This window comes from Convolutriloba macropyga, chromosome 9 (assembly GCF_964194025.1).
Source record: "Convolutriloba macropyga chromosome 9, txConMacr16.3, whole genome shotgun sequence".
In the NCBI taxonomy this organism is placed as follows: domain Eukaryota; kingdom Metazoa; phylum Xenacoelomorpha; order Acoela; family Convolutidae; genus Convolutriloba; species Convolutriloba macropyga.
The window spans coordinates 54186994-54202746 of NC_134476.1; the positions used below are offsets into that span (position 1 = coordinate 54186994).

The following is a 15753-nucleotide window of genomic DNA, read 5'->3' on the forward strand; positions in this document are numbered from 1 at the left end:
TCATCGATAGTATTAAAACATTCTAAGGCTGTATCGGTTAAAAGGGACCCAAATAGAGATCTCTGTCTATTTTCATAACTCTTTTTCTTATCAGGATCAGTAGGAACAACTCCTAACGAAAATTTTACTTTTTGATCAACAGAATTCCAAAAGTCAAGAGCACTCTGACTGGGATCGTTACCTGAAAAAGTAGTTAAAGACACATTACTCAAAGAAATAGGAGCATCAGCCATTTTTATTTAAAATACTTGGACGTTTGCCAAGTCTTTATTTTATCTAAGATAAATTAAGTGTTTCTGTAAGTACCAGAGACAACTTTAGATAGTCTAAGAATTACGTCCTCTGGGTACAATTTATTTTTATTTGAGAACTTAGAAATTTTTCTAAGTCTTTTATTAAAGTCAGATAACTGACGAAAGATAGAATATTTTAGAAATAGCTGATACAAATTTAACATAGAATTTAAAAATAGTGTTAAGTTCGACTTACTTAAGTCAGAACATAGAAATGAGACAACTTGGAAATTTTTCCTAAGTTTTTTGCCTCGCAACAGATTTTATTTAAGTTAAAGATTAAAGTTAAAGTCTTTAAAACATAGAATTTACTAACCTTGAGTGAGCCTCACTGGTCGCACCAATTTATACTCGCCGCTTAAATGGGAGTATACAAAGAGAGTTTAACTTTAAAATTCTAAAGACAAAAGGAATGGAATTAAAAATTTTATTATAAAAACAGTTAAGGCGGTACAGTATGAATAATGAGTTAAGCAATATCGATATCATATGTTTACTTTATCAATCTATTGAGCAAGTGTGTGGTGACAATTGAAGAGAGGAATATCAGATGGCTAACTAAATTGGAATTGAAGTGAACAAATGGTTGAAGTGAACGATACTGAATAACTGAATAACTGGTTGATATAAAAACTAGCTTCCTATATATAGTCAGCAAAGTGGGAATTAATTTCCCATATTTTTAAAAGTGGGATAAAACATCCCATATTAGTTTTTGGGATAAAAGTTCCCATTTTATTTTTGGGATAAAAGTTCCCATTTTCTCATTTTCAGTACATAATAATTGCTTCCTGAGGTCAATAATCGTAGTTTCTGGTTGGTTTACTCCTGTACACGCGAGTGCACTCGGAACTCATAAATAAGTTCGAAAGAAGGCAATATTTGGTTCTCAGTTGTTGCAAATGGATTTGTGTGATGCGTGACACGGTTATTTACCATGTTCAGTTTCATGAGACGATGACTGGCCCAAGGGGGATTTTTGTTCCGGTGACTCTAATTTATGTACAAACGCTACCTTCGTTGAGCTTTAACTATTAAATTTTCTGTCACAATTTGTAAATGATTTGTGACAATTTAGTATTGCCAGTTATGATTGGAAGACTGAATTTTTGTGCTCTTTATGTCTGCATGGGGCTTTGTTACAATTAGTTTAAATTAAAATTGTGCTAATGCTGCCCTTCAGCATTTTATGTGTCCCAAAGTTGGAGTTTGTATTTTAATAGTAAAGATTTGAATCCATTTTCAGAGGATTTCTGCTTGTTTGATAGCCAATGAAACGAGATTTGATTGCCGAAAATTATGTTGCCTCCGAAAATAACTTATTATTGCAGCAACTAAAACCAATTGTGACGCTTTATGCAAATTTTAGATAAATTGTATGCGGATAATTTTGTTTCATCTGCATTTTCTGACTATAAACATCCAAGAAGGCGTTGTTTTTTTGCAGGTGAACAGACTTGCGCACATTTTGCAGCGTGAGCTGAATGTGGGGAAGGGTGACCGAGTTCTCATCTATCTCCCAATGATACCAGAAGCTGTCATCACTATGCTTGCGTGTGCTAGAATAGGTACTGCTAGTTCTACTGTTACAGTATATCAATAATCAAACTATTAAATTGCTCTCAACGAATTAATTTGCTCTCGTATAGTTAATTTTTCTCCTATGTTTTGTTTTCCTTCGTCATTTCTCATTAAATCATGTTTTCATTGGTTGCGGAAAAAATGCTCAATTTCTCAAAAGCTTCCTTCTTGACAGCTTCATACAATGTTCTTTTCCAGGCGCTGTTCACTCGTTAGTGTTTGGTGGATTTGCCTCTCGGGAACTTTCTACGAGAATTGACCATGCACAGCCTAAAGTGGTTGTGTCTGCTTCATACGGGATCGAACCTACTCGCAAAGTGAACTACAAAGTGTTCCTTAACAATGCCCTGTCTTCTGCGAAGCACAAGGTGGACAAGTGTATCATTTATCAGCGACCAGAACTGGTAATTTTTCATACTTTGCAATTAAATTTTGAAGGCTAAAGTTTGCGCTAATTCGAACATCTCAGTAAGTTAATTACCATTTTGCACATTTTTCACCTTTGGGAGTAATTAGAAGCATACTGGTCGCTTCGGAGTGGCTTCTGAGAATCTAATGACGATGCAAATTTTTTTCGCATCGCTAAGCTCTTCTTTTTTGAAATGTCAATGTCATATGATGTGAGATTTACATTGTGGAAATTTCTAACCATCTGCACCATGTGTTTGTAGTTTGGAATTGCTCTCAAACAAAGTTTGTAGAAATTATATTAGTACTGTGGTCTTTTTTATTCGATTATTCGCCTGACCGATCTTTTGCTTCACCCTATTGACTTTTCGTCCTCAAAAACGGGATAAACATGTAGCGCCCAGAGGGCGTTAAGTGCTCTTGGATCCTCTCAACTCATTGGTCTCCAAGTATGCGATTCACAGAAACTGTTTGAGATTCACAGAAACTGTTTTGGAGACGTATACTCATGGTGGGAAGGGTGCTACTTACGAGTTTGACCCCCCGCTGCGCTCACCTCACGCCCCATCAATTCAGCTAAAGCGAGCCCCACTAAACTGTAGCTAGCTACTGACGCTTGCCGCTCGCCGGTAGATTGAGAGCAATTCGCGCGACATTAGTCGGCTTTGCTTAGATTTTCGATTTTAGTTTATCTTTTTTGTTTCACATTACGTATATACGCTTAACTTATTACATATATACCCGCAAAGCAGCGCTCTCGGTCCTCAACGCCCGTGCGCCCTCAACTGTTTACCGCAATCAACCAGCTTTTCAACATTTTCACAACGAATTAATCTTTATTGTAGCTACCAATTTTGGCAATGCTTCCTGAAAAGTTTTAAGGTTTCATAAGTTTTTTTAAAAAATTATTTGACTTAAGTCAAAGAGTATGAAGAGTTCCATTAAGCGTAGATTTTTTTTATTTCCGTTTCTTGCTATATTGTTACTGTTGGTTACATTGCTGTCAGAGTCATGCTGAGGTTCTTTGACTGTTCACGCTAGCATGGAAATTCAGGGGTTTATTGCACGTAACCACCTTAGTGTGAGGACTGTAAGCTCAACTGGGTTTTTCGTTTGCTCAATTTTGACAGATTGATTTATTCATCATAGAGAGTTGTCTGTGGCATCATTCAAATGCCATTCAAGCGTAAAATATGATTTTTTTTGTTTATTTCCTTTTTCCGAGAAATTAATGAGGTTTAAAGTTTTGTGAACATTCGACCTCCTTGCTTTGTTTTTCGTCCCATTTTCCGTACCTTCTGCTCAAATGTTTTTATACAATTTTGCTAAAATATGTCGAAAAGCATTAATCATTGGGTTGCTGCCTTTAACTTTAAGGATAGAAGAGGGTCACGAAACTGCGTGATTCATAATTTCTGCTAAATTGCTGAAAGCTCGCCTTTTCTCCTGAAAAATTGCAACCGAACATGCTTCTTTGATCCACTTTGTCAACTTTTACTCGAATTAAGGCCCAAAGACTACCGACACAAATTTTGTAGTCTCAAATAATGGCTATTTTTTCCCGCTTTCTAAGAGAGTGTTCTAGAATTAAACTTTTGTCGGCTTTACGCAAATTTTAATCAATACTTTTCCAAATTGCATCTTTTTGAAATCTTAATTTTTCGTGCGATAATCTGAAACCTGTTTTTCTTAAAAACTTTTCGCAACTCTTTTGGGGTCAAATACAGACAAGTAAAATTTCATGTCAAAGATCTTTTTTGACTCGTCCCCTTCACGTTACGTTCAAAAGAGGCCCAATGAATTTTAGGCTTTCAGAGAAATGTTAACGGTTTCTATTGCTTCGACGAAGTATAGTGTGTCTGTGAAATATTAATGAGTTCTTGTTTGCCTGCCTTTGTCCTGCTGTTATTCTATTGACTTAGTCTCATTAGTCAAAGGTTAAATTGGCTTCTTAGGGAGGCAAAAGCAAACCTATCTAACGCTTTCAGTTGATACCTAATTGCTCTCATTTCTCTAAGTTCTAGAAACTTCTAAGTTTCGTTTGAAAATTTGCAGTGATGGAAAGGAGTTTGTCCGAAAGCGACAAGCAATTGGCAGCTGTTCATTTTTCTGAAATGTTTAAAATTATGCAGCATCTAATTGTTCCGATTCCATGTAATGCGCTCGGGAGGAAATATATGCTCAACTGGTGTTTTGTTCAGTCAATTTTGGTCGATCAATTCTCGAGTTCTCGGTTTGTGAATATTTGTGATTATTTGATATTTGACGTGCTTTTGTTCATTTTTGCGCCACTTTTGTTAAATTTATGGTATAAGATACAATTTTTGCAAAATTTTGTTTTATGCATTTGGACTTTTAGAGAAATTACTTGTTTTGAATCGGCGTGCAGCCCGAGAAATGCTAGTTTTGGTCTCGAATTTTCACAATCAAAAGGTTTTGGATTGTATTGAGGCGATATCTTTTCTTTAAAAAGATAATTTTTAAAATTTTTTGTCTATTTTTCAAATTAATGACAGAATTTTATCAGGGTTTCATTAATGATAGATCTTTTCATTTGTAGTCTCAAATAAAGGATATTTTTCCCGCTTCCTAAGAGAGTGTTCTAGAATTAAACTTTTGTTGGCTTTACGCAATTTTTAATCAATACTTTTCCAAATAGCATGTTTTTGATATCTTGATTCTTCGTGCGAATATATAAAAGCGGTTTTAAAATCTTTTTGCAGCTTTTTTGGGATCAAATAAAGACAAGTAAGATTTCATGTCCGAGATCTTTTTTGACACGTCCCCTTCGCGTTACGTTCAAAAGACGCCCAATTGGTTTTTAGGCTTTCAGAGAAATGTTCACCGTTTCTATTGCTTAGACAAAGTATAGTGTGCCTGTGGAATATTTATGAGTTCTTGTTTTACCTGCCTTTGTCCTTATGTTATTCTATTGACTTAATCTCATTAGTCAAAGGTTAAATTGGCTTCCTGGGGAGGCAAAAGTAAACCTATCTAACGCTTTCAGTTGATACGTAATTGCTCTCATCTCTCTAACTTCTAGAAACTTCTAAGTTTCGTTTGAAAATTTGCAGTGATAGAAAGGAGTTTGTCAGAAAGCGACAAGCAAATAGCAGCCGTTCATTTATCTGAAATAAATATAGTTATGCAGCATCTAATTGTTCCAATTCCATGTAATGCGCTTGGGAGGAAATATATGCTCAACTGGTGTTTTTTTCTGTCAATTTTGGTCGATCAGTTTTCGAGTTCTCGGTTTGTGAATTTTTGTGATTATTTGATATTTGACGTGCTTTTGTCCACTTTTAGCGTCACTTTTGTTAAATTTATGATAAGAGAAAATTTTTGGTAAATTTTGTTTTATGCAGTTGGAATTTTGGAGAAATTACTGGTTTTGAATCGACGTGCAGCCTTAGAAATGCTAGTTTTGGTCTCGAATTTTTACAATCAAAAAGATTTGGATTGTTTTGAGGCGATTTCTTTTCTTTTGAAAGATCTTTTTTAAAATTTTTTTGTCTTTATTTTTGAAATTAATGACGGACAGTTTTTTAGCAGGGTTTCATTAATGACAGATCTCATTTCCGTTCCAACGAGGGCCAATAAACATATATGATGTATTCAGAGAATAGCCAATGATTTTCATTGCTTTGTATTTATTTGTAAACTTTAAAGGAATTTTCATAGTTTTGCCTTTATTTTCTTTCTATCAGTGATTTGGTGCTGTATGTATATTTATGAAATAGTCTTGTAAATCACAGGTTCAACTGACTTCCTAAAGAGATATAAGTGAATCTTACTAATGATTCCAGTTATTATTTATTTGCTCTTGTGACTTTAGTTTATTTGTTTTATTCTTGTCTCAGTAGTTTATTTGTCTCATTAGTCAAAGGTTAAATTGGCTTCCTAGGGAGGCAAAAGCAAACCTATCTAACGCTTTCAGTTGATACCTAATTGCTCTCATCTCTCTAACTTCTAGAAAATTCTAAGTTTCGTTTGAAAATTTGCAGTGATAGAAAGGAGTTTGTCAGAAAGCGACAAGCAAATAGCAGCCGTTCATTTTTCTGAAATAAACAGTTATGCAGCATCTAATTGTTCCAATTCCATGTAATGCGCTTGGGAGGAAATATATGCTCAACTGGTGTTTTGTTCTGTCAATTTCGGTCGATCAGTTTTCGAATTCTCGGTTTGTGAATATTTGTGATTATTTGATATTTGACGTGCTTTTGTTCATTTTTGCGCCACTTTTGTTAAATTTATGGTATAAGATACGATTTTTGCGAAATTTTGTTTTATGCATTTGGACTTTTAGAGAAATTACTTGTTTTGAATCGGCGTGAAGCCTGAGAAATGCTAGTTTTGGTCTCGAATTTTCACAAAAGGTTTTGGATTGTTTTGAGGCGATATCTTTTCTTTAAAAAGATATTTTATAAAATTTTTTGTCTATTTTTCAAATTAATGACAGAATTTTATCAGGGTTTCATTAATGATAGATATTTTCATTTGTAGTCTCAAATAAAGGATATTTTTCCCGCTTCCTAAGAGAGTGTTCAAGAATTAAACTTTCGTTGGCTTTACGCAATTTTTAATCAATACTTTTCCAAATAGCATGTTTTTGATATCTTGATTCTTCGTGCGAATATATGAAAGCGGTTTTAAAATCTTTTTGCAACTTTTTTGGGATCAAATAAAGACAAGTAAGATTTCATGTCCGAGATCTTTTTTGGCACGTCCCCTTCGCGTTACGTTCAAAAGACGCCCAATGGTTTTTAGGCTTTCAGAGAAATGTTCACGGTTTCTATTGCTTAGACAAAATATAGTGTGCCTGTGGAATATTAATGAGTTCTTGTTTTACCTGTCTTTGTCCTTATGTTATTCTATTGACTTAGTCTCATTAGTCAAAGGTTAAATTGGCTTCCTGGGGAGGCAAAAGCAAACCTATCTAACGCTTTCAGTTGATACCTAATTGCTCTCATTTCTCTAACTTCTAGAAACTTCTAAGTTTCGTTTGAAAATTTGCAGTGATAGAAAGGAGTTTGTCAGAAAGTGACAAGCAAGTAGCAGCCGTTCATTTTTCTGAAATAAATATAGTTATGCAGCATCTAATTGTTCCAATTCCATGTAATGCGCTTGGGAGGAAATATATGCTCAACTGGTGTTTTGTTCTGTCAATTTTGGTCGATCATTTTTCGAGTTCTCGGTTTTGTTAATTTTTGTGATTATTTGATATTTGACCTGCTTTTGTCCACTTTTAGCGTCACTTTTGTTAAATTTATGATAAGAGAAAATTTTTGGTAAATTTTGTTTTATGCAGTTGGAATTTTGGAGAAATTACTGGTTTTGAATCGACCTGCAGCCTTAGAGATGCTAGTTTTGGTCTCGAATTTTTACAATCAAAAAGATTTGGATTGTATTGAGGAGATTTCTTTTCTTTTGAAAGATCTTTTTTTAAATTTTTTTGTCTTTATTTTTGAAATTAATGACGGACAGTTTTTTAGCAGGGTTTCATTAATGACAGATCTCATTTACGTTCCAACGAGGGCCAATAAACATATATGATGTATTCAGAGAATAGCCAATGATTTTCATTGCTTTGGATTTATTTGTAAACTTTAAATGAATTTTGATAGTTTTGCCTTTATTTTCTTTCTATCAGTGATTTGGTGCTGTATATTTATGAATTAGTCTTGTAAATCACAGGTTCAATTCAATTGACTTCCTAAAGAAGTATAAGTGAATCTTACTAATGATTCCAGTTATTATTTATTTGCTCTTATGACTTTAGTTTATTTGTTTTATTCTTGTCTCATTAGTTTATTTGTCTCATTAGTCAAAGGTTAAATTGGCTTCCTAGGGAGACAAAAGCAAACCTATCTAACGCTTTCAGTTGATACCTAATTGCTCTCATCTCTCTAACTTCTAGAAACTTCTAAGTTTTGTTTGAAAATTTGAAGTGATAGAAAGGATTTTGTCAGAAAGCGACAAGCAAATAGCAGCCGTTCATTTTTCTGAAATAAATATAGTTATGCAGCATCTAATTGTTCCAATTCCATGTAATGCGCCTGGGATGAAAGATATGCTCAACTGGTGTTTTGTTCTGTCAATTTTGGTCGATCAGTTTTCGAGTTCTCGGTTTGTGAATTTTTGTGATTATTTGATATTTGACGTGCTTTTGTCCACTTTCAGCGTCACTTTTGTTAAATTTATGATAAGAGAAAGTTTCTGGTAAATTTTGTTTTATGCAGTTGGAATTTTGGAGAAATTACTGGTTTTGAATCGACGTGCAGCCTTAGAGATGTTAGTTTTGGTCTCGAATTTTTACAATCAAAAAGATTTGGATTGTATTGAGGCGATTTATTTTCTTTAGAAAGATCTTTTTTAAAATTTGTTTGTCTTTATTTTTGAAATTAATGACGGACAGTTTTTTAGCAGGGTTTCATTAATGACAGATCTCATTTCCTTTCCAACGAGGGCCAATAAACATATATGATGTATTCAGAGAATAGCCAATGATTTTCATTGCTTTGTATATATTTGTAAACTTTAAATGAATTTTGATAGTTTTGCCTTTATTTTCTATCAGTGATTTGGTGCTGTATATATATTTATGAATTAGTCTGTAAATCACAGGTTCAATTGACTTCCTAAAGAAGTATAAGTGAATCTTACTAATGATTCCAGTTATTATTTATTTGCTCTTGTGACTTTAGTTTATTTGTTTTATTCTTGTCTCATTAGTTTTTTTGTCTCATTAGTCAAAGGTTAAATTGGCTTCCTAGGGAGACAAAAGCAAACCTATCTAACGCTTTCAGTTGATACCTAATTGCTCTCATCTCTCTAACTTCTAGAAACTTTTAAGTTTTGTTTGAAAATTTGCAGTGATAGAAAGGAGTTTGTCAGAAGGCGACAAGCAAATAGCAGCCGTTCATTTTTCTGAAATAAATATAGTTATGCAGCATCTAATTGTTCCAATTCCATGTAATGCGCTTGAGATGAAATATATGCTCAACTGGTGTTTTGTTCTGTCAATTTTGGTTGATCAGTTTTCGATTTCTCGGTTTGTGAATTTTTCTGATTATTTGATATTTGACGTGCTTTTGTCCACTTTTAGCGTCACTTTTGTTAAATTTATGATAAGAGAAAGTTTTTGGTAAATTTTGTTTTATGCAGCTGGAATTTTGGAGAAATTACTGGTTTTGAATCGACGTGCAGCCTTAGAGATGTTAGTTTTGGTCTCGAATTTTTACAATCAAAAAGATTTGGATTGTATTGAGGCGATTTCTTTTCTTTTGAAAGATCTTTTTTAAATTTTTTTGTCTTTATTTTTGAAATTAATGACGGACAGTTTTTTAGCAGGGTTTCATTAATGACAGATCTCAATTCCGTTCCAACGAGGGCCAATAAACATATATGATGTATTCAGAGATTAGCCAATGATTTTCATTGCTTTGTATTTATTTGTAAACTTTAAATGAATTTTAATAGTTTTGCCTTTATTTTCTTTCTATCAGTGATTTGGTGCTGTATGTATATTTATGAATTGGTCTTGTAAATCACAGGTTCAATTGACTTCCTAAAGATGTATAAGTGAATCTTACTAATGATTCTAGTTATTATTTATTTGCTCTTATGACTTTAGTTTATTTGCTTTCAAAAATTATCAGCAATTTTTTGAACCTTACCTTCCAACGGCAATTTGTCTTGAAGCTTAATCTCATTGAAAAACGTTACCATATTTTTTCTAGTGGAACAATGATTAATCCTTTTGCTTCATCTAATGGTTGCTTGACTTTCAAACTGTGACTTTTATCAAAATTTTTGATTTTGAATATATTTCTGTATGTGGGTTTCTATTGACTAGTCTTTTTTCAATTTAATGATATGTGACTCATCAATATGTGACTCATCAATTTAATGATATGTGACTATTGACTTGTGACTCATCAATTTGATGATATTTGCAATTGACGCTTAATTGAGGCCCAATTCAAAATCTATTGTTTTCAGATAGTAGCCTACAGTTTTAACGGCTCCAACCTTGTTTCCTTACAAATTTTAAATGCTTCTTGATGTTTGCCTGTATTTCTCTTTATTTTAATGACCGCTCTCAATTGCTTCCTATGCGAGTTTATTTGAAGAAATTTTTGCTTTGAGCCGATTGCTAATAGCTTTATTGACTTTGCAAAGGTTTGTTTTTAAAAATTACAAGTGATTTTGTGAGCTTTACCACCATTGTTTTTTTTATTTCATTTAATTGCTTTGTCTCAATAATAAAAGAATAATAAAAGGTCACACCCACTTTCAATTGATAGTTTTATCATTTTGACCCTGTGTTTTCAATAAAATGTTGATGTTTTGATACTGGACACGATTTGTGGTTCTTTTTTCTTTTTTTCTCTAAAAAGGGCCCCACTGATGATCAGCTGACTCTCAATTGACATCATATCATTTTTTCAGTTAACAGCTTATAGTTTTAATGTCTTGAATGCTGTATATTTTTGTAATTTGTCTGGGAGTTTTTTTGTTTAAATTTTATTGTAGTCCTAAAGTATACTAGCAAAAAAACTACGTGCAGCAATTGGTGCCCTTTATGCATTATTTTTATTTCAATTAGTTCTTTTGTTCGATTTGCACTAAGGCGTGGAAAAAGGCGTTAAATTTTGCCTTGAAAAGTTAAAGCAGATTTTCTCTTTTTCTCTGCTTATCCAGAAACGATTGTGAAGCTGCTTTGTTCTTTTACGTTTCCAATGCTAGTGTGAATCGAACTGTACATTTTTCATGGACACAAAAAATTAAATCAGTTCAAAATCAATGTTTAGTGTGCTGCATGCATGCAAACTTTACTGTTAAAGTATAAGCCTCAAGGCAAGTCGAGTTCTTCGAAAAAGTCGAAAAAGATTTTTTCAAAATCAAAAATTTTGTCAAAAACGAGTTTGGACAAGCGATCACTGATGTTTTCGGACACAAACAGGTCGGGGTAAAAAGTTTTTAAGACTTTCAAACAAGCTGAACCTGAAATGGTTCACTCTGAACCCAATGGCAATTATTTTTGACGATTTCGAAGCAACAGTTACGAAAATAATTCTTTTGCAAAATTTGAGCGAACCAGTGCTGGAAATATGACGCTGTTGTCGTTATTAACTTTTGTCAAAACAATGTCTCGTAGATGTTTAAAAAGCGAAAGGCGAAATAACTCGTTAATAGAGAAAAGATTTTAATTGAAAAAAAACGTAGCTTTTTGGTACCATATGGTATGACTTACTCTCACTAACAACAGGCTTGGCTTCTTAAGAAGTTAAAGTTGCATCTACATAGTATTTTGTTGTTGAAAACTGAAAGTCTTTGTGAGATGTGATATTTTTTGTTTTAAAAAATTGATAGGAATTTTGAATTTTGCTCTTTTTGTGTTTTCTAGTGAATGACTTTTCTAGTTGTTTTCTGGTTTTTGCTTTCTTGTGAAGTACAATTTGGTTTGTTGACAAGTTATCCTGATGCTATTTTGTTTTTGGTACTTAGTGTTTTAAAGAATAGATATTCAGCTTTGGCCGCAATTATTGTTTATTATTGTTTTATTGTTTTGTTTGTCTTGTGTCAGAGTCCCATTAATAGCATGTCTCATTGGTCTTCTATTGGGGAAATATTTGTTTCGTTTTGTCGCTTGTTTTTTGACGATTTTTTAAACCTGCAACAATCTGAATTTTTGAAAATTTCCTGTCTCTTTTTTAAATTATGTGCAAATGCACCTATCAAGCTTCGTGTTGTAAATCTGTTGTTTGCACATCGAACCGCTGTGGCTTAGTAAAGTGTTCTTCTGTTCTCAGTAGAACTAAAATCTAGGTCATTTTATTCTAAAAAACTAGTACTCGTCAGTACGATTTGCAATAGTCCTCATGACAGTTCTGATCATGCTAATTAATAGCCGCCTCAGCTTTGCAGTCGGCTATTATGGCGCTTCTATTTTTACAATTCAAAGAATTTGAATTGTAATGGGGCGCTGTCTTTTTTTTTAGATCTGTTCACACATTTTCATGTTTTTTGAAGTCAAATTGGAGTGGTGATTTTGGTCACGCCGAAACAGGAAATTGAGCGAAAGAACGAGTGGTTTTGCGGCGTGAAATTTTTTCACTCTAATTTTAAAGTAGAGTAAGAAAACTGTGTTTGAACAAAACTTCGCTTTCTCGCTAGTGGTTTTTTGTTCACATGCGGCAATTTCACTTTGATTTTTACTGTTTTTTTCGATTTTTTGGATCGGATTTTATTCTGAATGGTTTTCTCAATCAATTCATAGTTCATTCTAGACCTAGTTTTTTGTTAAAACAACCTCCATTTCTCGCTGGGGGTTTTGTTGTTCACATGTGGCTTTTTGACATTGATTTTCTGTTTTTTATTAAATTTTTTATTTGATTATTTTACAAACGGTTTTCCCAGGTCACTCGTAGTCCGTTCTAGGTGTAGTTAGTTGTTTATTCAATGATAATTCTTTTAATTGTACGTCAGGACTTGTCCTGCTATGTTTTATTTTTCAATTCAAAGAATTTGAGTTGTATTGGTGCGCTGTCTTTTTTTAAGATCTGTTCACACATTTTCATGATTTTTGAAATCAAATTGGAGTAGTGATTTTGGTTGCGCCGAAACAGGAATTGGAGCGAAAAAGCGAGTGGTTCTGCGGCGTAAAATTTTTTAGCTCTAGTTTTAAATTAGAGTGAGAATGCGGTGTTTGAACAAAAATTCAGTTTCTTGGTAGTGGTTTTTTGTTCACATGCGGCAATTTGACTTCGATTTTTTACTGTTTTTTTTTCATTTTTTGATCTGTTTTTCTAATTGGTTTAACAATCCATTCATAGTTCATTCTAGACCTCTTTTTTAAAACCAGATTTCCATTTCTCGCTATTGGCATTTTTACATTGATTTTCTGTTTTTTTTTAAATTTTTTTGATCTGATTTTTTTTAGAAATGGTTTTCCCAATTCACGAATAGTCCATTCTAAGTCCCTTTTTTGTTTAGTCAATGGATATTCTTTAAATTGTACGTCAGGACCTGTCCTGCTATGTTTTCACTTTGTCGAATAAAAATTTTTCGCTTTACCTTAGTTTAGAGCTTGTTCAACATTTTGCTCGAAATCTTTTTGGCTTTTCTAGGCTAGTGTCACTCTTCTCTCATTCTGCTCAAATTGTTTTGAGACAGCAGTTGCTCAGCAAAGCAATTCAAAATGAACAGAGTTAGTGTTGAAAAGTGAAATCAGAAATAGACTCGGGATAAACCCATTAAGCCCAATTTTAGATGCCTGTTACTCGAAATTAGTTCTTAGTTACCATCTCTAATGCTTTTTGGTATTGATACTATCTCCTGTGTGGTCTCACTACGAAACAGGAGTATGTTCAGCTCAAAATGACATCAAAATAGTTTGCACTTTAAAATTGTTTGTACAAAAATCATTTTTTCAATAGTTTTTTCTCTTTTTTTAAATCCAAATCTTGGTTATGGTAATCAACGGCGGCTATTTTCCGGCAATCTGCCGGGTGATTTTCTATACCATGTAAACGAACTTGTTGTTTAGGATGCAGTTGATCTTGTGCCTGGAATGGATTTGGACTTTGGCGAAATGATGTCACATGCTAAAGGGGCCAGAGTGTCTCCCGTGGCACTGGATGCCATGGATCCACTCTACATACTCTACACATCAGGAACAACTGGACAGCCAAAGGTATGCTGAATCGTTTACTGATAAAGTTAAGAAAGGATAAACGGCTATGCATGTTTAATCGAACGAAACGAACAACTTCTAATTTTGGTTGTACCAAAAAAGCTATTTGACTATTGTGTTTGCAAAGTTCATGTATTGAAATGGTAAACTGTTGTGTTCTCTATGCCTACGCAAACCTGAGTTATGGTTATTTCAATTTTATAATTTAAATTATACCTTTGAAAGTTTGCTGCAAAACTAGCTTTTGGCTTGACACATTGAACAATTTCACCCAATGTGCTACCCAAAGTGTCTTTCATATATTTATGTTATATTCAGTTGTAGTTTTGTGCTCTGAATGCTTGCCTATTCGAAAATGTCTCCAGAGCACTGATGGATTCATTGTTGGTTTGTTGTTCCAGGCCATAGTTCGACCTGTGGGTGGACACCTTGTGATGTTGTCGTACTCAATGCGTGCCATTATGGACGTACACCCCTCCGAGACATACTTTGCAGGCAGTGATCTGGGGTGGGTGGTGGGACACTCATACATATGTTATGCCCCTCTCCTCAACAGAAACAAAACCATCATTTTTGAGGTGCATTCCAGTCACAACAAGCGATTAGACTGAGACGATTACCAACTCATCCAGTCGCTTGCAAGACTCCTATATAAATATGGTTTATGTCAAAATACCTAACTTATAACCTTCCGAGTTTGACAAGGGTACTCATGATAATATATCAATATAAAGAAACGTTTCAAAAAGGTTGCGAGTTTTTTTTTTTTAAAAAAAACTATTTTTCTTCGTGTTCACTGGTGGGAAATGTCCAGATCCAAAGTTGTCTCGGAGTGACTCAGAAAACTATTTAATGAAGATTCGAATAATTAATTTTAAAATTAAGAGTTTTTTCGTTTGCTTTTTTTAATAATTGGAAAAATTTAATACTTGGTGATTGTGTGCAGGGTAAGCCTGTGGGAACACCAGATGTGACAGCATACTATCGCATGTTAAGAGACCATGGGCCAGTGTCACTCTTCACTGCTCCCACAGCACTCAGAGCCATCAAGAGAGAGGACCCCAATGGGGACAGGGCCAAAAATTTCCTCCCATTCAACAAACTCAGGTCAAATCTATCATTGTGGTTAATAGCCGCCCTCATCTTCTCAGCCGGCGCTCCTATTTTTACGACTCGAAGAGGAGTATTGGAGAAGTCCTTTTTTTACTAAATTTTATTGGAGTGATTTTTGAAGCGGGAAATGAAACGCGTGAAAAAATTTGAGTGATTTTGGTGCTGAACAAAAATGAAGAGCGGAGCGAAAAGAGAGTGGTTTTTGTTCATACCGCTGTTTTTGAGAGAGCGAAAAATTGATGTGTAAAAAAGTTTTCTCTAAACGAGCGAAATTTTTTTGTTCACGTGCGGCTTTTAAAAGCAGTTTTCTTGCAACTCTTGATGGTTATGAGGTTTGATTATGATATTTTATTAGTTTTAGGCTTGTTTTGATAGGAATTGAAGGTTTCAAGTAGTTAATTCTCAGTTTAATTCTAATTTGGAGGATTTTGATCAGTTTTGCTTATTTTTAATCGAAATTTAATGATTTTTTGCCTGTTTTTTTGTATTAATGCTTTAAGTGGGATTTGAATAGAAGCTTGTTACTTAAGGAATTTTCAGCTACCAATTGACTAAAGTTTTATTGGTGTAAATCATTCTTTTCTTCGGAAAATTGATAGAAAAATTCAGAACTTTTAAACCATTTTTCTTATTTTTTTTTTACAGTTTTTCTTTTTTCTT

At 33.7% G+C, this 15753-nt stretch overlaps 2 protein-coding genes across 2 annotated transcripts in view; both read left to right on the plus strand.

Annotated features, from left to right (window-relative positions):
- Window positions 1-15753, plus strand: part of LOC142345860 (electron transfer flavoprotein-ubiquinone oxidoreductase, mitochondrial-like) — a 326221-nt gene that overhangs the window by 46005 nt on the left and 264463 nt on the right. The window lies entirely within an intron of this gene.
- LOC142345859 (acyl-CoA synthetase short-chain family member 3, mitochondrial-like) overlaps window positions 1-15753 on the plus strand; it is a 109418-nt gene that overhangs the window by 18333 nt on the left and 75332 nt on the right. The window contains exons 4-8 of the mRNA XM_075398282.1: window positions 1741-1861; window positions 2073-2278; window positions 13834-13980; window positions 14382-14558; window positions 14927-15087. Coding sequence (XP_075254397.1) covers window positions 1741-1861; window positions 2073-2278; window positions 13834-13980; window positions 14382-14558; window positions 14927-15087 — 812 coding nt within the window. The remainder of the gene's footprint in view (window positions 1-1740; window positions 1862-2072; window positions 2279-13833; window positions 13981-14381; window positions 14559-14926; window positions 15088-15753) is intronic.